At 46.7% G+C, this 23,439-nt stretch overlaps 1 protein-coding gene across 1 annotated transcript; it reads right to left on the bottom strand.

Moving 5' to 3' along the window:
• Nucleotides 1–1,816: 1,816 nt before the first annotated feature.
• LOC119403967 (uncharacterized) lies at nucleotides 1,817–15,362 on the bottom strand. Its single transcript, XM_037670612.2, has 3 exons — nucleotides 15,211–15,362; nucleotides 13,579–13,894; nucleotides 1,817–2,271 (listed from the first exon to the last, which is right to left on the bottom strand). The coding sequence occupies exons 2-3, from the start codon at nucleotides 13,863–13,865 to the stop codon at nucleotides 1,890–1,892; spliced, it is 669 nt and encodes a 222-aa protein (XP_037526540.1). The 5' UTR covers nucleotides 13,866–13,894; nucleotides 15,211–15,362; the 3' UTR covers nucleotides 1,817–1,889.
• Nucleotides 15,363–23,439: the final 8,077 nt, after the last annotated feature.

The following is a 23,439-nucleotide window of genomic DNA, read 5'->3' as shown; positions in this document are numbered from 1 at the left end:
TCAGAAAGTAGTCAAACTTTGGCAGGGTGGCTGAATATCGGTTGACAGACGGACACCAAAGTATCTGCGTTTAACAAAGACTATCGTCTTTAATATTTGACGATATGGCGTGCAAATTAAGTCAAGCCGAGGTGGCGACGCCCTTTAAAACAAATTACACATATTTTGAAGCCGCAAATCTTACTCGATCGTTGCAAGCGACGAAGCGACTACGGTTGATCTGCGGTTGCCACGCGCATTTTTTCCCCTCCATGGTAATGGAAATATAAAATACGATAAAAATGAGCTCCTGCGTCCGTTGAACCTCCGAATATCCGACCTAGACACCCGTGGGACACCCGCTGGATTGCCAATTAGTGTGCGCCTTCTAGTCCAGCGGATGTCCGCTGTACGTCTGTCGGCTATTCGCGGATGTCCACTGGACGACCAAGACATCCAGAAGTGGACATCCACTGGACGCCCGCCGGAGTTTAAATGCCCATTGGGAAGAAAGCTTCTCAATGTTTTTACTCGCGAAAAGAGCGCACAAAGCAATATGCACTTGGTTGCCGCTTTATGCGGGTGCTTCTTTGTTCAGGCTTCTTCTCCAATGCTTTCCCTACGAGTAAGGGAACAGATGCACTCACAGGTTTGCTATCCCGCTCAAACGAACGAGATAAGGCATTATTTGCTTGTTACAACGCAACATGAGGGCAACAGATTGACTGAACCATAGGCGCAGTGGAAATTAGCTGTTCCTTTTAATTATATCTCTGCTGCCTCAGCAACTAACCTCAAAAGTAAACACGTAGTTGTTGAAGCAGCACAGATTGCAAAAGAACGGTATGCATCAGCCTGCTCACATGTGGTTACCTTGCTGCATCAGCAGCAAAGTAACCACATGTGTAATGTGTATCGCCTTTTCTTTTTTTCTGTTTTTGTGCCACTGTTTATATTTTCCGAACGCACGTGATTAAACTTAGTTGCGAGTCAGCGCCTGGGCATGCTTTCTTTTAACCAGTCCCTTGTCATTTGCGCCGTTTAACATTACGAGTTCTATTGTCGTTGCTACCAGTTAGACATCTTTGTGCGGGAGTGTTGCAACAATTGTATAGGCTATTTTACTTATGGGTTTCGGTGCCGCAATATTCGCCTGTTAACCTTGCCGTTTTGTATTTTTAACAATTAATGGAACAGCGCTACGGCAGACGCATACGCTTGGAAACGGTCGGGTTGGTGCGTTTCCCGACCTTATCAATTCACGTCGCGATATACGAATATAATAAAACACTAGTTTAACAGCCCAAGGTGGCGGCACCCATATGTCTTACGTAAAATCGTCTATACAGATTTCGTAGGCTTCAGCGGCCGCATGCAGGCTCAGTGGAAGTAAGTCTAATACTGTGCTTTTTTTTTCGGCTACCTCAGTTCATGCCATTAAGCCTTTCTTGTGCACTAAAGCCAGATGTTGAGGCAACGTTCTTGGCATTTCGAGATCATTCGTCAAATCTGGGCCCTATCAGCTTCGTGACGAGAGTGCCCAGAGGCCGTTGGTATAAGCAAAAAGTCGGCCGGGGCCTTAGGCGTTTCCTAGCAGATCACTACAGCAGTCAGTTCTGAACTCCTAGCATGTACAAACAAGCGTTCAACGATCAAAGAAATAAAAAATAAACGAAAACAGTGTCGAGGCAGGCGGTATATACAAAGATGCCGCGACTACGGACGGTTAATCTATATTCCGTGGTGACGCGTGCACGCGCGAAACGTGCGAGGATTTTCGCCTGAAATCCCCGTTTCGTTTGCGTGAGGGCACTCGAAATACTCTGACGAAAGAGGCGACTGTGTGTGATGACTTTATTCTCAGACGGTACTACGAGATTTCGTGACGCCAGCTTGCGAGCGCGATGTGGTTAACGCTTGAGGGGGTTTCGCACCACGTAGAAGCCTTGCCATTCTGAAGGCCGAGGAGTGGCGCACTCTTGGAGCGCGTAGAAGTCACCGTCGCCGCCTCCGTTGACGAGCGTGAGGCAGTGTTCGGGAGAGTAGAAGCTGGCGATGGCGAACACTGGTTCGCCGAACACCGTGGTCCAGTTGGAGGCAAACTTGAGCCGCCACTGCTGGTCGAGGCGACCGCTGCAGCGGGAGACGTGGGCCACGCATCCCAGCTCGGCGTTTTCGCATTCCAGGCAGCCCCTGAACAGCGGACGCTGGCTCACAATCAAAGGGCCGTCGGAGTTCCACTTGAGCCAGCCCCACGTGGGACAGTTGGAGTTCACTCGGAGCCGCTGTGACCTGCGACACGAGCGCCGTGCTTTATCCTCATTATTTCACTTCTCGCGTCTCGAAACAAGCACAGCGCACACATTTTTTTGACCGTCTATCGCCTGTTTGAAATCACGGTAGCCCAGCTTGATTGCATGCACGCGCTCGAATGCAGTCCGCGCCTCTCTAAGCTTCCGTCTGTTCCGATCGGTAAAATAACTTGTTTGCTTAAAAACTTGAAGAACGGTTGAGGTTCACCTTCAAGAGTAAAACGCGCTTCAAGTGGTGGCGCGGCTCTGTATGTAGAGGAACACCTGCTTGCCACGCAGGCCTGGGTTCGAGTCCCACTCGAACCGAACATTTTTTGTCGTTTATTTACTTGCATCTATCTCAAATTTTCGCTCACGGACAACGCCGATTTCTCACTCACAACCAACGACGCCGACAACGGAATTTCTGCGAAACCGGTTCTTTAACGCTGTCGCGTTAGTACTGCCGTCTTAATTATGTCACGCTACTGACAGATATATCTCGAAAGTGAAAGTATACAATGAAACGCGTGCTGAGAAATATTTTGATTACAACAGCCACAACGTCGAGATGAAGGCACTTCACCCTCCTTTTTGCTGCTAAAGCCGGCAAAGTGGAAACAAAACAGTGAAGAGCAGCGAAATGAGGCTGTTAATAATATAGCAGTACCAAGAGTGGCCAGTGGACGTAAGGACTTAAAATTTTTTTGCTATATCGTTTACTGCGGTCTTGTACTTTTTCTGCACAGCGAAGCTGTATACACTCCGATCCCGGGATTCCTTGAACTAATACCCTTGTTACAGACAGCCTAAACCTAGGTTAGTGTAACCGCGGTTAGAGTGACCTAGAATAGGGGGAGTGTCCAAAGCGCCGCGCGAATACATGGGAGGAGCGAGGGCCTTTTGCGGTGAACTTCCGCGCCGCGGCGCTGCCGTGCCGGACCCGTGGGCTTTCTCCGCGGCTGAAGCCGCGTAAAAGCGGCGAGCGTCTGCTACGCGCGTGATATTTTGGCCGCTATTAGCTAAAATTGTGGAAATTTGGGCAACATTTATTACTGCGTCACTAAAACATAATACTGCAGCGACTCATCACACAGAGAACGCGTTTGTGTGTTGTGAAACGGGGTTTTTGTATATATCCTTGCAGCTGGTTTGTCACCGCATTAGTCCACACTTCCGCGGCTGTTTGAGGAACGCATCCTGCGCGCACTTCATTGTGAGAAAAGGCGCTTAGCTTACATTCGTGTGCAATGACGAACGTAAACTTGCTGCAGGAGAGAATAAACTGGAGATAACCAGGAGAACGTAGCACATATGCACGTAACCAGCTCATGCATGCTAACGCGTTTGCACCCTTCATATCTTATCGTGCATTTCGTGCATTCGATTTCTTTTACAAGGCTGCCTCCGGTGCTCTGCTGTTTCAAGCCATTTCATGCGAAGCCGAATCTGTCAGTCGGCGTGGCCGCGGTACCAAAAGTAAAAAATTACTCGCGTAACTCGCGTCTCGTTCAATTGGTATACACGAAAATTGGCATGGAGGGGAACGAATGTACGTATGCCCAACACGACCGATAGGTCATGGCATCACTGACTTGACATGCTTGCCTTTTGCGTAACGACTAACAATAATAATATGGTGTATGGCGCGCATACCCGCTTTCAGCCAGAAATAATTCTGACGATGTGTGCACGGTCTGACGATTTGTTTCCGTCAGGTTATAAAAAACGTGGTGGTCACCGATATCGATGCCAACATGTTAGACTTACCCATACATATTGAAGAACTGACCGCGTAGGTAAAATGTATGCGAAAAATTTACATGAAAAAAAAAAAACATGGTCCCTTATGCATTCCCTGAGATGACTCGAAAACGAAAGCCATCGTCTTTTTCGTCAGTCGATGCATTGATCCTCCCTCGCCCCTCTCCGAAAGCTTTCTGCACATAACGTGGTTTCGGACTGCCGACAGGATCGAAGGCATTGCAAGCTTTTTGCACCTCACCTGCTATTACATTGCCTACATCGGGGGCCGATTACGGAGGCAATGGAAAGCGACCATGTCATGTGACGGCGTCATCATATGACGTCATGTTGACTGACGTCATAGTGACGTCACAAGTTCTGTCGACGTCATCGCGTGATGATTTTGTGCATCACTCGTGTTGGATACGCGGGACGCCGACGGTCAATTTTCATGTTTGATGAGGCATATAAGGCTTTAGCGTTAAAAAAACACAAACCAAAGAAAATGAAACGATAACAGTGCAACATCGTGTATGCCTCACTTCATGTTACGAACGATCGCCCGAAAACAAACGTGATTCTCAGTTCAGAGCAGCTGATTGCACGCGTCTGTGGGACAAAAGAGGCTTGCTTTACCCGTCTGGTCATCTCTTTATATTTATTCGAGATATGAGCAGACTCGCTATTTAAGTACTCCGGAGCTTCAGCACGAAATTGTGGTGGACGCTATATTGAGGTCATCAGGAAAAAGCGGGAAATTGCGGTCGGGTGCCCTGTTGGCGCGCACTCAACTGCCGCAGAAACAAGTGTATTTTATGTAACTGCTCGTCCACATCTTTTCGTAAAGTCTCTGAACCGGACGAACGCTAACCTCCGAGAACCGTGAAAACATCTGAAGTTGAGAATCAGTTGTTTGAAACTGTTTTCATTTCGTATGGTGAAGGCTTAGCAATGCACGCAGCTCGCGCGAACGTTTCATACTGACGTTCAGCGATCGAATGTAACGTGCGATATATATATATATATATATATATATATATATATATATATATTCGTTCAGGCAGCTTGCACAGCAAGAATGGGGGCATTTGCAACTTTGTTTCATGATATCTGGATATTTGTAAAACATTTTCTATATTACGCCTTTTATGCAAAACTTGTGGAATAAGGTTAGTTTACCTGGCATTGCTTTTCCTTCAAATGTTTGAGCACGGTGAGCCTTGTTGTACGCTACCTCAGAAACAAAAATAAGCTAACAGCATTACGGTCGTATGGCCGTCTGTACTCTTTTTTATCTTTTTTTTGTTTCCCTTGCGTCTTACCGGTGTGCCCCGTACATAATAAAGAGCTTCTGGAGGCTAATGAATTGTCAAATAAAGCCGTGTGCATATGGCTAGCAAACCAGTGGCGACTATGAGTAAAACGCTCGTGAAGTCACTGCGCACAAGTCTTTCAGCTGACTGTGCGCGCAATTTACTTTTTTTATTACTCTTAATTCGAGCATGCGTGATGCTATTGCCCGATTACTCGTGCGAATAGGGTTTTTTTTCGTTCATTGCTTGTACGTGTCCGTTTTGCGCGTTTTTACACACGCACCAACGTTCTCGAACTCTGTGACCGGAACTAGGCCACGCTGATGCCGCTTGACACATGATTTTTCGCATTCTGTTGTTGCCCCAGTACTAACACAACGCTTAAGGCGCATTCACACTTGAGAAGCGAAGAGAAAGCGAAAGCGCCAGAGCGTCTGGAAAACCGTTTTCGCGCGCGTCGGAAATGTTCACATTTGTTCTGCCTCTCCCGCATACTGTCGCCGCCGCCGCGGCCTTCGCCACTTCGAGAATTAATTCTCTTTTCCCCGTTTCCTGAGCATTTAATTTTGTACCAAATTCAAGTTAAGTATGCAAAACACGGAAAATAAATAGCTTTCACCTTTTCAAACCGCCGTTTCGGGAGATACACCAGCAGAAACCACATAAGCGGACACGGCAGCAGTGGCGGCGGCGGCGGATTCACCCGGCTTTGCAAAACGCGAGGCACGTTGGGGCACGCCGACTCACTGCTGCTACACCTTTTTTCTACTTCCAGTGTTCTCGTCAATCGTAATCCAAACCAGGTTCTCGAGGAACGCGTCCTTGTCGAGGCTGTGAGTCTTGTCGCGCTGCACGGGTAGTTTGCGAATGCGCCGATGCGAGCCACCGCCGACGCCTTGGCCGCCATGTTGAATTTGCGGTCTGTTGTTTACGTCACGTGATTTAAGCTAGCGCAGCCAAAGTACGGCTTCCCGTGAAGCGGAAAGGCGATCCGCTTTCGCGTGGCGGAAAAATCGGTCTCGGACCGATTTTTTTGCGTCCGCCTCGCGGCGTGGTTTTCCGGCCGCTTAGGCGGCGAAGCGAGTGAACTTCCGGCGAGTTTTGCCGCTTTCGCCTCCATCGAGGCCAAGTGTGAACGCGCCATTAAAGATGTATAAGCTTCATTCCGCACCGCATTACTAAAGTTAAGTAGACTTCAAGTGCCCTGTGTGGAAACGCGGCGCAAAAAACTACAGCGCGTAGCAGACGCCCCTCGCTTTCCGCGCGCTTCCCGAGCGCGGAAAGCCCACGGGTCCGGCGCAGCAGCGGCGCGGCGCGGGAGTTCACGGCAAAAGGCCCACGCGGGAGCCGGTGCTTTGGACACTCCCCCTATTCTAGGTCACTCTACCGCGGTTACGCGTAACCGCGGTTCGCTTATGTTACACGGTATGCGAAACCGCGGTTATGCCGCTAACCGCGGTTGTACCAAACCGAGCTTGGCGACCTCGGTTTGGTAGTTAACCGAGAAAATGGCGGCCGTCATGGAGGACGTGTGCACGCCGCGAGCGTTCGTGAAAAAACGAACGAAGTGGCTTGCACGAACCTCGGAAAGCCTGATTAGGCTTTGGGAAAACAATATGCGTCGTCTACAGAGCACCTCAAGGAATGCGAAAGCAGGCGCGGCAATAACAGCCGAGTTGAACGCCGGACTGCCGCCACACGCCGAGCCATTCACGGCAAAGCGAGTCCGCTTTAACCTAGGATGCTTGTGCGCCGTGTAACATCGGCGAACCGTGGTTGGCGCTAACCGTGGTTCAACGCGGTTAACCGTAGTTGGTCGTAACTGCGGTTAACTTGCCTGTGTAACAAGGGTATAAGTGAAGCTAAAAGTGTCTATCCGCATTTTCGTGTAAAGAAAGAAAAGCACAAAAATTGTATCAAAGCCACACGTTAGATGATAAGGCGCGTTCGAACCGTGCGAAGTACGGAGCATTCGCCGCATGCGTTTCCCGGTAAAGACTACGGTTGCATAAGGTGCACTTGCCGGGAAGCGGTAAGCGTATGACGTGAAGCAGGGAGTGACGTCACGTCACTTTCGAAAGTTCAAGTCAGCCAACCACCGTGCATAACGTGTGTAGGTTTAACTTTTAACTGCTAATGATGCTGCATCCCAGCGCTGTGACGTAAAGTCAGGTCTTGGGCCCATTGCTATTTTTAATTTATATTAATGACTTACCTGCTGTTATTAATAGTTCTATAAAACTATTTGCCGACGATTGTGTTCTATACCGTGAAATAACTAATCAGCATGATAACTTTATTCATCAGGCAGACCTAGATAACATATCTAAGTGGTGCTCACAATGGCTTATGTTTCTAAATCCTATTAAATGCAAAATCATGTCTTTTTCGCGTCGCACTGACTCATCCACTTCTTTCGGCTATGCTATCAATAACATCAACCTTGATTACGTAACTTCATATAAATATCTCGGAACACAGCTAACCAATAATCTTTCATGGCATGCGCACATCGAATACATCACTAACAATGCCAACAGATCCCTCGGCTACATACGCAGAAATTTTTCTAAAGCCCCTTGCCATTTGAAGTTAATGCTGTACAAAACGCTAATTAGACCTAAGCTTGAGTATGCGTCATCTGTGTGGGACCCCGGTCAAAAAACATTATCAGCTATCATTTAGTCAGTTCAATATCGGTCAGCACGTTTCATCAATTCAAACTATACACCCGCACATCTAGCGTTTCACTAATGAAATCAAACCTTGGAGTAATTGATTTGCAAACTAGAAGAAAAATTTCTCGTCTATGCCTTTTTCAAAAAATCCTTTACCAAAATAGTTCACTTAAACATGAACTCGTCTCCGAGCCTTCATACATATCGTCACGTCTTGACCATCAGTATAAAGTTTTTATTCCTTTCTGCCGTACTAACGTTTTTTCAGACTCCTTTCTGCTAAAGACCAGTGCCGAGTGGAACCACCTTCCCCCCTCCATCGCCTCCATTGAGGACGTGTCATCCTTCAAGACTGCACTAACCGATCATATCTTAAGCCTCTAGGGCCAAACAACGAAACGTTCCTTTCCTTCGACCGCGTCTTCACCTTACGTGAGGCCTCCTTACAGCCAAGTACCGACGGAGGGAGCAAGCGTACTCTGAAAGCTCCCTTCACCCGTCCTCGCGGGAGGAATGGTTGCCGCGCTCCTGCGTTCGAGATTATCGAATATAAGCTTTGCTCACGAGCGTTTATTCTGTAAAAAAAAGTTGGGTCACCACATCACTTCCAAATTGAAGAGTTTATAATAGAGACGCGCGTACGCTTTCTTCCAACTGCGATTACTAAATGTGAAAAGCCACCGTAGTCGAGCGGAAAACGTGGTGCGTTCTAGCAACACTGAAACGCCCGCCTCTTTAAACGCTGTCAATCTAAACACGCTTCACCGTGCACGCATGCTCGCGTCTCCCCGCAGAGGTGGGGTGGGAGGGTTGCCTCGGAAACAAGCATCGCGTGGCCTATCTCATCACGTGGGCTAGCTGTGAGGTGAAGCGCTCGTTCAGGGCCAGGAGCGGACCTAAGGGCGCACGAAGGTAGCCCCAAAGCAACCTTAAGCTGAGGAAGCGCCAAGGAAGCCTTCACCGAGGGCTCCTCAGTGAGGAAGCTTTCAGAGTGACATAAGGCGGCCTCACCAAAATGAAGGCTTCCTTACTGAGGAAAGGAACGTTTCGTTGTTTGGCCCCTAATAACTGAGTATTGTTTGAACATGTATTCTAATTAATTTGTTGTATTATTGTGTTCTGTTTTTACTGCATTTTTTGTTATATTACCCACCCCTCTGTAACGCATTTATGTTCCTTTATTTATTTATTTATATAAATAAATAAATAAATAAATAAATAAATAAATAAATAAATAAATAAATAAATAAATAAATAAATAAACTTTAGCTAGGAATCTCTCTAAAGAATCAACAGAAAGCCTCAGTGTTTACCACAGCGATTTTAAAGCAGTTCTCTATGCATCTTCAATGAAAGAATGTTTTGCTAGAGGGAATTTAATTGTCTCGCTGTCAAGTCAATGCAGTGCATTGTATTACTCAATTGTTCAAGGCTACATCACATTGGTGTATGGAATCTGCTGATATCAGGGCTTCGATGCCGCACCGCCGCCCAATTCCCCCCCTCTCTCTCTCATATATATATATATATATATATATATATATATATATATATATATATATATATGATGTCGAACAAGTAAAGCGATTGGAGTTAGCGCTTCGGTAAGGGGACCTCTCTTCGACAAGACGGAAACTGATCTCTGGGTTTTTATGTTCGCTTAGCTTATTCTCTCCTACCCTCAATGGGGAGGAGCAGGAGACTGAGATAATGTGCCGAAATGGGCAACGAAAGCCTGAGCCTCCCAACGAAATTGCCGGCAGAGTTTTCGTTATATAATATCGCTTTTGTTGGCACTTAACAGCCTTCAACTTTCACAGCGATGCATTCTTTCTCTCGTTCGTCCTCTGAGCGTAGTTTGGCGCGCAAGCGGAGCTCATCCGCAGTCGAAGTGGCACTCATGTAATTTGAGCGTGCGCAGCATCGAGCGGCCGCTGCTGCGGGTTTGTCAAGCGGCTGATCTCAAGACAAAGCTTGCTGAACCATGACACCTGGCTGCGCATTTATTGGTGTGGAGCTGCTGCTTTGTGATTACGTTGCGTACAATTATTTTTAACAACTTATATCCGATTTTCAGCACATAACGTACGGCGCGGTCGCTAGGCTGACTTGGTCACATTTGACGCATTATAACTAGTTAGCAACCAAAATAATGGAACGTTTTTTTATGAAGAATGGTAGATGTCCTTGACTTCAATCAGAGGGATATCTAAAAAAATTAAAAATGCCCTTTTTGAGAAAACTATTTTCAAACATCTATGTTTTTTGGTAAATCACTTACATTTCAGCCTAATTATCAAGTAAAACGGAGCGCAATAAAGCCACAGAAATTATTTTAAGAGAGCGCAAATGTCAAAGTTCATATGTACAGATTTTTATTATCCTCAACATAACATGTTTGCAGCAATAAATTCCTGAAATACAGGTATTTTGGGCAATTTGTTATGTTTGCGATTTTTTTGTTCAAAAGTGCTTCGACAAGCAAGGAAGATAATAGACTCATGAAATTGTATTTCACTTGTTTTTTGAGGGGAATAAATATTGTGACCAAGAAGTGCACCGTTTTTTCCGTAGGCCCGCTCAAAATTCAGAAATCGCGAAATTTGCGGCCAAAATTTATAGATTTGTTTTTCAGGCGAACAAATATTTTGTCCGCAAAACTAACTTCGAGGCCATTGTTCTGGGTGTAATGCCTATGCATACAGTGAATTTCATCAAAATCGGGAATGGTGACCGGGACCTCGTGTTCGATTATCTGGACACACCCAGTTGTAATTTTTTTGACGATTTAGCAGCTGCTAATAAAAAAAAAACCCTGACTTAAGTGATTGAGTTACTTAACTTAATGCGAAGGGCATTCACGGGCCTTTTGCCTCCTAAATGCGTTTACTAAAATTCCGAGGGATTCTGTGGGTAACACATCAGCACTCGCTCAATATACTGAGAAAACTTCAGTGACGATGGAATATTTCCATGATATTCCTGAACCCACGACAAGGGACTTGTCCGCAAACTGGAGGCGCCTGCAGCAACAAATGGGAGTGGCCCGTAGCGCCATACATAGACAAGTCAATGCATGAACAATTCTACACGCCTGATTGTGGAGACCCCTTACAGGAATTGCCTTAGCCGAGTATACAATTCGAGTGGTTAGAACACTTGAATTTAATGTGTAAGGGCTCTATTGCAATCCAACGACTGATATGTATCTTTTTCGCTTTAATCAAACCGCGCCGAAGGACATGAAAATCGATATCGATGCATTTTGTAGCTCCGTTATTTGCAGTAACATAAAGCTAGCTATACAATCTCAAAATAGCGGGCGCTATAGTGGCAAAACTTCCCATAGACTAAGTTAATAACAATAAAAAGAAATCTAGATGGAGAGATTGGGTTAACTGAAGTCCAAACGGAGGGGCTATCGTTTCACTAATGTTGGGAAACACGCCACCACGCGATTATCTGGCCTCTGTTATTACAGCAAAAAGTAAAAAAAAGGTCAGTGTTGAGTAGTATACGAAATAACGAATCTAGAGTTTGTTGGAATAACACGTCGTTCATTTCGAAGCATTCTGCGGACAGTGAAATCGATGGCCAATGCAGAAACTTGCCCCGAAAACGACCGCAGAGCAGTAAGGACGATGCTCGGTTGAGAGCGCTTATCCATCACGATTGAAAGGAAGGAAAGACAATTGAAAAAAAAAAAGTATCGGCAGTGACGCAAGTCTATACGCATTTGCCAATGGCTGTCCACTTTATTCGCAGATGTCTCTTTAGGTCAGTTGAGGTCATTCTTTTCGCAAGCTCCCCGACACAAAAGGCCCTCAGAAGAAAGCTAGCTGCCAAGCGGCCCCTGCTTTGCGAAGTCCATCTATAACCACAGACGACGCAAAAGCACACCAACGTAAACCTCGCGTTGCTCCCTCGACGGGTAACACACTAAACTTCAATTGAACGGTCAACTGGGAGCGATCTTTGACAAAAGTGAATTATGGTTGTACACGTGGGGCCGTGTCCCCACCAGCAAAACGGTTTATTGCTCTCTACAGGAATGACGTCACTACACTCCTAGACTTGAACGTCTGTTTTGATGTAGGGAACGTATTTTCGCATAGGAAGGCTGTGCGCGTTCTGTGCCACTGGCGCCTCTGCCAAGGTGCCGCAAGAAAGGAATCATACAGAAGATAAACTTTCCATTATGATTATTTTAAGCACGCCAGAGATAACGGCCATATTTTCTACAGATTCCAAAATATTGGGACATAGTCCTACGTGTAGATTATGTAATATTCGCAGATTGGCATTCCTACATTACCTGTATTCGCCCCTCGCTTCAATTTGCTTCCCCAATCCTTACAACTACGTGGTCACCGTGCTAAAGCGATTACATGTAGAGCCAGTCGTTTCATCCTTCGGAATTCTAACCGGAAACCAAGCGCGACTCCAATTAAACTTCATATTTCACTACGTACTGTTGTGAAGTTCGATCTTACGTTGTTTCGTTATCTTGACTGCCATTATGCTTTCATTCGAGTATATTTTTATGTTTTATTTGCATGTTGTACCAGTAATATTCGAATAAGTGCTTGTTCTGTTTGTTGTACGCCTGTTACATAACTCGTATACACATAGCACGTTTGTGAAACCAGGCAGATTTGTAGCAACATCCGAAGTGAAAGGTCAGATAAAAAGCGAGGTCTCCTGGGCACGAGATGGTATTCTTCAGGCCACAAGTGAGCTTGAATTTGTTAAATAGCCTCACTGGCGTTCGTATACTCATGGTATTACCAGGAGTCGTTAGCGACTCGATGGCGCTTAACGAAATGCGATCAGCGGCCTTTTTAAGGATCAGCGCCTTATAACGACGATGCGTTACGTATACTTGATCTGAAATAGTTCGCGTAATGCGCGCTCCAGTGTGAGCGTTATCTAATAGTCCGTGCACCCCACGACGGCACACATCCTGACACAGTTATCTGCACGCTTCTTCATTAAACAAAGGTTGCATTCAGCCAAACACTTGGACGAGGTAGACGTTACATATCTGAAGGTATTTTTGCTCTTTTGTCGTATTAGTGAAATTGTCCATGTGACAAAAAAAAATTTTTTTATAAGCGTGCGCGAATTATTGTAAATAATTTCTGTAGAGGATAGGGCCTGACGGATAACAAAAACGCAGGGCGTGTGCATTTCAAAACGCAGGGCGTGTGCATTTCTAAAATTTCACACACACACACACACAATTTAGCCCGCTTGGATGGTTTTCCAGGCGGTATGCGACAAGGGCTCGGCTAATGACTACCAAATTGAACGTGAAAAACTAGCCATAACACTACAGTCGCTGAGGAAGAAAGACGACGGAACGAAGCTGACAGTACAGTTCGGCATGACAAACACTAAATAGCCAGCATATGCGGCTTGTGGTCGCGCCAGCGAAATTTGTATTAAAGAAAAAATTAGCCCTGGAACGAATTGTCTCACATAAAATTGACAAAGGCGACGTGGACGAGGGGAAAAAAATATGAAAGGGCCGTCGACTTCTGGCACATTCAACAAGCAAGCGGCACTCACCAGTCTATTGAGCAGCAGCCGGAATCGAGGCAGCCACGACCATGAATCGTCTTTATGAAAACTCCCTCGTCGCTTGCACCGCCGAGTGTGTCTGACGCCATCTTGACGGCACGTGCGACGCTTGCAGCGTATTCGACTTGTCGCAGCACTCCGATGGTCGCAGAAACGCGTGTAGCGAGAAAAAACGGGACTGCAAGCGTCACGACTGGCCAGAACCAGGGTACAGGCTTGGAGCACCTATATGAAGCTAGGGTGTGGCTGTGAGAAAGTGCAAAAGTGGGACTCATGCCTTATAGTGATGACTGCACGGCTGTGTCTGCAGAGAAAGAGAAGTTTTGGTAAGACACGGCTGTACACTACGGTGAGGCATCGACTGGACAGCGAAAAATTAATGTTTTAAATGCAGGTCGACACATACATAGTTAATGTTTGACACTTGTAACATTTCGCAATGTGTACAGGTGATCACACAATTCTAAACACCGGAGAAGCAGGCGCTTGCCGGCGGAGGAGACCTATGGAAAAATATTGCCGCGGTATGTATGGTCTCCCTCGCAAGCACGCCTCGCTCTCAAGTCCATCTACATTGGTATTCCGCTGCGTCAAAAGGCTAGGGTTAATTTCCCCTTAGCGCCAGGAAAAGGGGGGCAAGGCGTACGAGGGCTGTGACACGCTGTGCGCGCGCGTTAGATCTTAAGCGCTTGTGTGTGCGCAATCGTGTACTTGGACGCCTTCTATCTTTTGTTACGTTGGGCGTCATTTATCTCTTCTATAGCACTTTCCTGATTGATCAGTATATTTATGCGGCGCGACTGCGACACCGCTAAGAGGCACTTAACGCTAGCCTTTCGGCGCAAGGCAACACCGTTCTAGATGCACTAGGGCGCGAGGCATGCTTGCTGGGGATACTGCGAACGCGCAGACCATGACTATTTTCCAGCCTGCGTTCGCCACAGGCGAGCGGCCACCTCGCCGGCGTTCCGAAATATTTTGTGGTCGACGGTACACTTCTTGCACAAGATCACATGCGTGTTTCCTATCACGTCGCCAAGATTCATTTATGAGGTCTAAAATTGGGGGCAATAAGTTAAGGGTAATATCGGAGACGGGACAATTAATCTGGCTATGCCTGCCGTTTGACACAGAAAGAAAACTGGTGGTCCACAGCCTGGAAAAGAGTGGCTCTATGTATTCGAGCTTCGAAGACGTTTTTCCCAAAAGGACCCTCTGCAATCAGGAAGAGAGTTCACCGACTGTCGGTTGCGTTTCTGCGAGACACGGGGCTAATAATTGTTGGGGTTTTACGCCACAAAACCACGATATGATTATGAGAGACGCCGCAGTCGAGGGCTCCGGGAAATTTCGACCACCGGGGGTTCTTTAACGTGCAGCTTAATCGAAGCCCATGGACCTCCAGCATGGGCCTCCAGCACACACGGGGCGAATCAACGCCTGGTGACATAACCCTGCTATCAACGAGAGGCTCAGGCGAAACAATTGGCCACTGCGTACGCCAGGCTAACCCCACCCGCTGCAACATTACCATCACCAGCGCAAGCCGGCTGCCTATACGTCCTAGAAACCGTAATTTCATAACCGTGCATGATTAGACGCGCCAACAAAATTACTTACCTTGAGCTTTGCAGGCAGGGACGGTCACTTGAGGCACTCGTGAATATGGCTTGCTTCCAAGATAAACAAATGGCGTGGTCCGTTAACACGCCAAGTGGAGTTGATGGAACCAAGTACGTGAATACTGGCTGTTACGGCAAACAGATAGTAAAGTGTGGAAGGCGAAAACTACTTCTAAGCCTGATCCTATGGTCTGTCTGTTTCTCTGATTAAATGAAAAGAACAGACTTCTGGGCGCACAACGCTGCCCTAGTGGCAATCTTCGCCGGTCTCTGAATGCTGCGTCAACTGCCCATTGGCACGGAATCACATGCTCTTGCTGCATGACCAGACTGATATGTGCTGACTTTCGTAGCCGCATGTTTGCGGTGTGCAACAACGCAGGACTTATTTCATTATCATGTAGTATTCTGGAATGGAAAAGATAGCGCAGCCGTAACAGATTTGATCGACACCTCCGTGGAACTCGGACGAAAAAGCACTGATAGATAGATATAAGCGGGTAAGCCGTTGTAACGCAGGTATCAGCCAACTTGCCCAAGTTATGATAAATATGTGCTGTTCAATTAGCGGAACTGGATATGAGTGATTACAATGGTGTTTTATAAAGATTTATTTCGGTTTTGCTTTGGGGACCCGTTTCTTTATATCCCTACGTAATTATTCCGCTACGTTTACTGCCAATAGTGAATCGAATTTTCCAGTCTTCCTTTTTGGTCACCCGTTGACTGAAGTGGCCAAACTTATAAGCGAAAGAGTCTATAAGTAGTATTCCGTCCAAGCATCCGAAGAAGAGCGAAAATAGTGGAAAACAAAGTGCATTGTTACAACATACCGTCCACGTCTCCCGAAATTTCTGAAGTATATATACGAAGAGATTCTGCGAATTACGAAACGACTTGAGCCCATGAGCTCTTTCGCCAGCTCTGGGGTGCCTGTTCAATATGCCAAGCTACTGTGCATAGTCGAAGTGCACGTGTACTTTGTCGACGGGAGAGTGGTGACGAGTGGAAGAAAAGGCAGAGCATGTCGAGCCGGGACCGCGTCTACAGCTAGCTAGCTGCACCGCACGTTTGACAGCAGCCCATGAATTTAAGCACCACGACTTACTGTCATTAAAGCAGTGCGACTTACTGTCATCCTTTTACTTAATTTTTTTGCTGACTCAAATGAAACACGTTCCGAAGAGCGCTACTAATCTTTTATCCCATAATACAGTAGTTGCGCAACGGCTCTGTCCTTACCAGCTCCACAATTATTCCGTAACTGCCGCTTGCATTGTGGCAGGTTTGAACCAGTCTAGACGCTGCAGCGACATTACTGGCGCAGAGAACTTTAGTGATGGTCGTATAGTGCTGTACTGGGGCGCGTACTTGACAAATGTATGCCCGCCAATTCCATCGATGCCGGCGAGACACACAGGTTTGTGCTGGCGTTCAATGGTTACGCTGCCTAGAATCTCATTTCTATGCTAGAATGGAATACACAGAATCATATAAGACCTAAAGAAAGTCACTTCAAATGCTGTTTTTCGTTTATTAGCAGCGCACAAATAGAAACAACGAAAGAAAAAAAAACGCTACCGTAGGTACAGTAATCATGAAGGCGTGTTTTGTCGTCAAGCCATGCCTAACTGGGGCGCACGTTACATAAGCTCTGACGCTTCGCTGCGCCCCTTATGTGCTATTACTATTTTTCCATTGCGAGAATCACTGAATTGCTATTGCAAATGTCATCGGTGACGGTACGCTGGCGACTCCTACGCGTTGGCAAGCGGTATTACGGTGCCTTCAACTTAAGTGACGCAGAGACGAAGTTCTTGTAAGGGTGCAATATTTCAAGGAACATGGAATACAGAGAACGCTATATCAGATCCTTTCCAAGTTAGTCTAAAATATGTTTCCCTATTCTAAAACCTATAAATGTTAGTAATCTAAAAAATCTCGAAGGGTCTGAGGGAGTGAGAAAATATTCACTCTCTGAAATTATTTTCTACATAGTAAGAACTTCTGCTCCAGATACGCGCCTTCTTTTCCACCTTCCTTGCCTTCCTATCTCACGTACAACCCTGCTCGCACTGTACCTTCAATTATAACTGTAGCCTGCATGTGCCTTTACCGTTGGCTTTTTTACGCTCTTCCAGTGGAGGTGATGATGGTTGAAGATATTTTTATTTCAGAAAATTAACAGTGAGTTGCTGCATTATTCTGTTGCATGCTTGAGCGGCCAGACCCTATTCCGGGACGCCAATGGAGTGTTCGTCTGGAGGCGGCGTGGCAGTCGTTCGTTCGCTTTCTCCAGACCGTGTGCGGGGTCCGTGTAGAGGCGGCGCGAAGCCCGGTAATACACATTGACCGAGAATGCGCATACACATTGACCAAGAATGCGGTAAGGCATTTTAGGAAAAAAAAAGTTAAGTAACGCCGTGGATAATCATGCGCTATTCAATTAGACATCAGAGTGTTTTAGCGATACATCTGTAAATTTTCATCAACCGTCGTGTTACGGACGGGCGAGTGGACGCGAATGGACGGACGGACGCCTGTCCGCTCTAGTGTGATCGAACTCTGTGGGACTGTGTCGCACCGTTATTAAGGGACGTGTACGTAGTACATGTCAGTGTGCTACAAACTGCTTTAAGCCCTTGGCGTAAAAACTAAAAAGTCTCGAAACATGATTTTTTGTATCACGGGTGTTCCTTCACTGTGACAAATGTGCCCTTGGCGATTTGGCCAGGCCCCTGAAACTGAGCGCCAGTTTCGGTTTCAAGGAACATGCGCGCTCTAGCTGTTGCTGGGCATCCTAAGATCTGGTTGAACGAAGTGAGGTTCATGTACATGTTCACATTTATTGTCCTTCACGAGTTTATACAAATAAAGAAATTTTACTGAACTGTAAAGAACTCTTCTTTTGCGTATTTGTCGTTTTTATTTCTTCTTTTGTGAATTTTAAATCGGGGAAGCGCGGGAACTGGTTGACTTATGTTCGTAGTGCTTGCCTCAGCTCACCCTTGCCACTCGCTCAGCGATATAACAAGTTGGATCGCACTCGGTTATCTCGCTTGGTTGGCATACCAAGATGAATACGGGAAAGATAAGACATCTCACGCGGCGCTCGGCGAACGGAAGCCGCAGTGAGCCACGTCGAGCAGGTCAACTATTCAGTAGACGAAGATGGCTAAATCTGGGCATTACATGTTTTGTGCGGCTCTGTGGCGTGTTAACCCAGGGATTTCCATTTCCGCGAAGGTCGTTCGGTTTCCTAGTGATAATGGGTGAACACAAGTATTTAGGTCCATTATTTGAGCTGTCACTGAAATAAATGTATTGGACTCACTGATCCTTTGAGTAATCGTTTAACAGGGAATGTCACTGGAACCAACGTTTCGACAAGTGGTCTTTTCTTCGCCAGGCAACGCTGCTGCCCTGATGAAGACAAGTCAACTTGCCGAAACATCTTCTCCAGCCGCATTCCCTGTTCAACGATTTCTCATCGCTTCACGCCTCGATCTTCCCCTGAACATCTGTCTTCTTTGGCACTCAAGTTCTGTAAGAAAAATATGTGCGCGTCATAACAGACGTGATTGAGTGAAGTACGACGTAGCCTGCTCGTGATTATTATTATTATTTTTTTTTTGCATTGGTTCGGATATTCTGGGTTAAATGTTTGCTCATTATGTGGATGTTTCAGTTGTGAATTAAATGTGCTTTTGCAGATTGACACTTTCACATTACGTGCATGCCTCTGTTCTTTTTTTTTAGTGCGAAACGTGTGATTAAGAAAAAAAGATTTAAATTTTACTTGTGTTGATCGAGTTTTGTTTTATTGGAAAATCGTTAAGCTTTAGTTTGTACACTTTACAACACACGATCAAAATTTAAAAGAATGGTTAACTGGTTAAAAAATGAAGTATTACCAACTAGCCCCCATAGCAACTTTACTTGGTTAACTAAATTTAACGAATGGCCGCGTCGCCCTAGCCCCGAGCGGCCAGCGGACCTGCAAGGCAGCACGAACACATTCCGCTTGCATGCGAAGTGGGAAAGGAGGGCTCCCGCGGCAACCCTCCTCCTTTCTATTTTGGGCCCATTCCCTCAATTTGATCACTTCCCCAGTGACGTCATCAAAAAATGTTTTGTTTGTGAATTATTTCTAGTTGGATACTCGGCAGCCGCCAGTGGTGGAAGCGGCGCTGACGCAGCGTATCAGCATGCGAGAGCGCGTCCCATGGGAGGTATAGGGAGTTTCCGCCCCCTGATTTGGCTTCCCAGGCGGTGACATAGCTCAGTGAATGCTTACAGACAATTTTAATACGGGGAAACACCGAGACGTGGCAGCACCAGGCAATAAATGAGTTTTCATTGCTACAAAGACTCGTATGATGCGAGTATGCAACACCATCTCATTTTTACGTTCATTCCTATTTAATCATGCGATTTGTGTTTTTGAGAGCGCTAAAAGTGTGCTCGTTTCACCAGATTGATCCATACCTATGGAGTGGTTGTTCACCACATTTCTAAAATTCTTGGCGGAAAAACTGGTATTATGAAACCGTTAAGCGCACAAAGACGGGAACAAGAAGACGACACACAGAGCGCTACTTCCAACTGATGTTTATTGCAACACAAAAACGCCATATATGTAGTCTCTTCTCTCAGAAATGGCTACTGCGCATGTTTGAGAGCTGAGCTATCAGCTTCTCTCTTATTCCTACACTCTCCTCTCTCCCTTTCTTTCTTTTTTTCCCGCTAACGATAACAGGCTTTGTTAGCGCGCGCATGGTAACTGGGCGGTACAGAAAGAGCACTTGAATCACACCAAGCATTTCTTTAACAAGAATCATAAAGGCAAAACCAACAGGGTGAAAAGGTGACATTTGGCATCGGATCTCGCGTCGCTCCAGTGCTGAACGATCTCCTTTTGGCTCAGTTCGACCGAGACCTCGAGGCCAGCGGGTTGCCCAATGTCGTCAAAATTTTCCGCTTCGTTGACGATTTTCTTGTGCTTTTCAAGAGGACCACCGAGAACGCCACACAAGAAATAGAAGATTTGTTCTCGAGGTTCTGCAAGGCGTTCCCAGGACTGACTCTTACTAAGGAGCTTCCTGAGGATGGTCGTCTCCGCTTCCTCGACCTCGAGCTTCACTTTACCCCAGGAAATGCCTGTTGGATTTACGCCCCCCGTTCTAGGAAACGCCTACTTCCCTACGTCTCCAACCACTCGAAGCTAGTTAAACGTGCCGTTGCTCTTGCCGCCATGAATAACGCACTCATGAGGTCGTGTTCCCATCAGATTCCACAAAGTTTTGCCTCTCAAATCAATCGACTAAAAGCAGCTAGATTTCCAGAGTTTCTTCTATGTGACCTTGCTGAAACCTTGTTGCGCAAGCTCGAGAAAACTAGTGATGTGCCTCGGAAAAACACCGACAAGACAAAAACTGCTGTCATTCCGTACGTACACCAAGTGTCCCATAGGATAAAGAAGGCAGCAGGACGCGCAGGTGTCAGGGTGGTGTTCTCCGCCCCCAACAAACTTGGAGGCCTGTGCAAGCGTGTGAACATGAGCAGCGAAAAGCCTGACATATGCAGCAAGAAACACGCCACGAGGTTCGTGTCCTGCAAATGCAGAGTCGTGTATCATGTTCCGCTCTCATGTGGACGTGTTTACATCGGCCAGACTGGCCGATGTATCAATGACCGCTTACGAGAACATGCCAACAATTTGAAGCAAAAGTCAGGCAGCAGCATGGCCTTACATTGTGCAACTTGTGGTTGTTCTGCCTTTCTTGACCAGACTGTCGTGATCAGGAAATACCGAGACCAGATTGCTCGGGAAATTCATGAGGCATCATGCATAGAACAGCTCGGACCCAGTTGTGTTAGCATGCCATCTGTATCGCTTTCGAAGAAAGAGCTGGCGTTTTTGCAAAACCAGTGACTTTTACTTAGTTTTGCTCTTACGTTTGAGGTTTTTAACCTTTTAAAGGTCCTTTTTTATATCTTTTTACATCTTTTTATACTGTTTTACCTTCTCACGACTTCTGTTTTCATACCGTTTTTACCTTTTGACGACTTTCATTGTTTAGCCGCATTTGTTTTTCATTCCTGTTCATTTATGCTGGCCAGCATTTGTAATACCCTTGTTCATTTTTGGTACGTCACCTTTTCACCCTGTTGGTTTTGCCTTTATGATTCTTGTTAAAGAAATGCTTGGTGTGATTCAAGTGCTCTTTCTGTACCGCCCAGTTACCATGCGCGCGCTCACAAAGCCTGTTATCGTTAGCGCGAAAAAAAGAAAAAAAAAGGAGAGAGGAGAGTGTAGGAATAAGAGAGAAGCTGATAGCTCAGCTCTCAAACGTGCGCAGTAGCCATTTCTGAGTGAAGAGACTACGTATATGGCGTTTATGTGTTGCAATAAACATCAGTTGGAAGAGCGCTCTGTGTGTCGTGTTCTTGTTCTCGTCTTTGTGCGCTTAACGGTTTCATAATGTGAGTGTACCAACTAGCTCGGACCCAGCCTCTTATTCAGAAAAACTGGTGACGTCAGAAAAGGAAGTGATTCGTGATGGCGCAGATTCAAGTAGTTCAAGAAAAATAAAAATGCAAGAGTTAAGTTAAGTCAGAACATGAGGCGCATAGGCATACGAGTTGTTGTCCCTGTTACGTTTTCTGCCCCCAGCAAGCTTTCGAGAAGGTGCCGCCAGGTATAGAGCTCAACACGCTTGTCTGGAACGCTGCGCGGCGGTGCGCTTCGGTGCGCTTCGGATAGCACGGTCGACGTCTACCAGCAACACGCGGCTCAGTAAAGCCTACATCCGAGCGGGCGTGAGCGATGGCCGCGTATGCCCAAGTATGGTCTATCTCAAACTGCGTGTAATCGGTAAACGCCGCCCGTGCAGTCCCTAGTGCACCACCCCAGCGTTCTAGACAAGCGTGCCGAGCTGTGCGCGCACGTCTCTCACGCACACTCAAAACAAAGGTACACCACAAAAGAACATACGTGAGTTCATGCCGTGTATTGAAGGCACTGTCTATATTATTCTGCCACTGTGCAAGCGCCAACAAAGGGAGGGAAAGAGAAACATTGTTGGCCCACCGGGGCGTTATCCTCATCGGGTGGCCTCGGTCTTGGGTGGAGCCCTTAATCCAGGATCCCAGACGCGATCTCTTGACCATATCCAGCTTGCCCCGTGAGTTGACACAAGTTCTCAGCTGTTGTGCATTTGGTTGTGGTTTGCGCGACATTGAGTTTGTTAGCTGACATGCCCACGTGGCAAGGTAGAGCGTGATCAGTGCGTTGCAATGGGGATTTTTGTATGAGTATAGTCTGGGATGTGGAAATGTGTTCCGATGAGCCTTTTTCGTTTGCCTAGAGTTGCTGTATATGCTACCTTTAGGCAGCAGAGTTGCGCGTCTGTCTACCAAACGCCGATGGCAAGCATGCGTGGCGGAGAAGCTGACGCTCGGGTCAATTTTTGCCTTTCTTGACACCACAGCTGAAGCGAACTGAATTGACACTTGCCATCGCCGGCCATGCAGATCGACGTAGACACGGTAAGCAACCTTAAGGTAGCATATTGACGCAAGATACATTCAAATTACGCGCCCCAGCAGTTGCTACGCCCTCCACGTTGTCTACGGCGTGCGTGGGAAACAGAGGAAGCAAAGCGTCGATGGAGCACGTCAGGATCACCGCTGACAACTCAGGCACGTGCGAACTGCACGGGACAAGAAAAGAAGAAGAGGTGCCGAACTCTGGTGAACAAGAGGAAGGCGTTCCTGCGGGATAGACATAGCCATTGTTTTATCTAACTTGTTTGTTTATAGGGCACAAGTTCGCCCAGTTTAAGCTATTAATTAAAGTGTGCTTCTTGACCTTTGCGCGACAAATCTGGTGGAGGTGCTGGGTATGAACCCAAGCTCTTCTGAAGTTGGGGGAAGCAGCCCGGAGCAAAGAAGACTTGGACCCGACGAGCTGACTCCTGTTCATCAGCGCAGCAGTCGTCGCCTACGCGGTGAGGTCCCCGAGTTTTCACCTTTGTGTTGCACAAGAACAGCAGCAGCTGTCAGCGAAGACGCTACCAAAATGACTTCTCAGGTCACGCCAGCACAAATTATAGTGGATCCGCCGATGACGCCCGAACCTTTCCACGGCGACGCATACGAAGACGCAGAGGACTGGCTCGAACGCTTTGAGCGCGTCGCGAAGGTCAACGGCTGGGATGTGGAT

This window comes from Rhipicephalus sanguineus, chromosome 1, assembly GCF_013339695.2.
Source record: "Rhipicephalus sanguineus isolate Rsan-2018 chromosome 1, BIME_Rsan_1.4, whole genome shotgun sequence".
In the NCBI taxonomy this organism is placed as follows: Eukaryota; Metazoa; Arthropoda; class Arachnida; order Ixodida; family Ixodidae; genus Rhipicephalus; species Rhipicephalus sanguineus.
This window is presented reverse-complemented; position numbering and strand designations above follow the sequence as displayed.

Coding starts and splice junctions, on each gene's coding strand:
- LOC119403967 (XM_037670612.2), bottom strand. CDS start 13,865: ATGAGTCCCACTTTTGCACTTTCTCACAGCCACACCCTAGCTTCATAT. Junction 2,272..13,578: donor GGCTGCTGCTCAATAGACTG/GTGAGTGCCGCT, acceptor CTCGTGTCGCAG/GTCACAGCGGCTCCGAGTGA.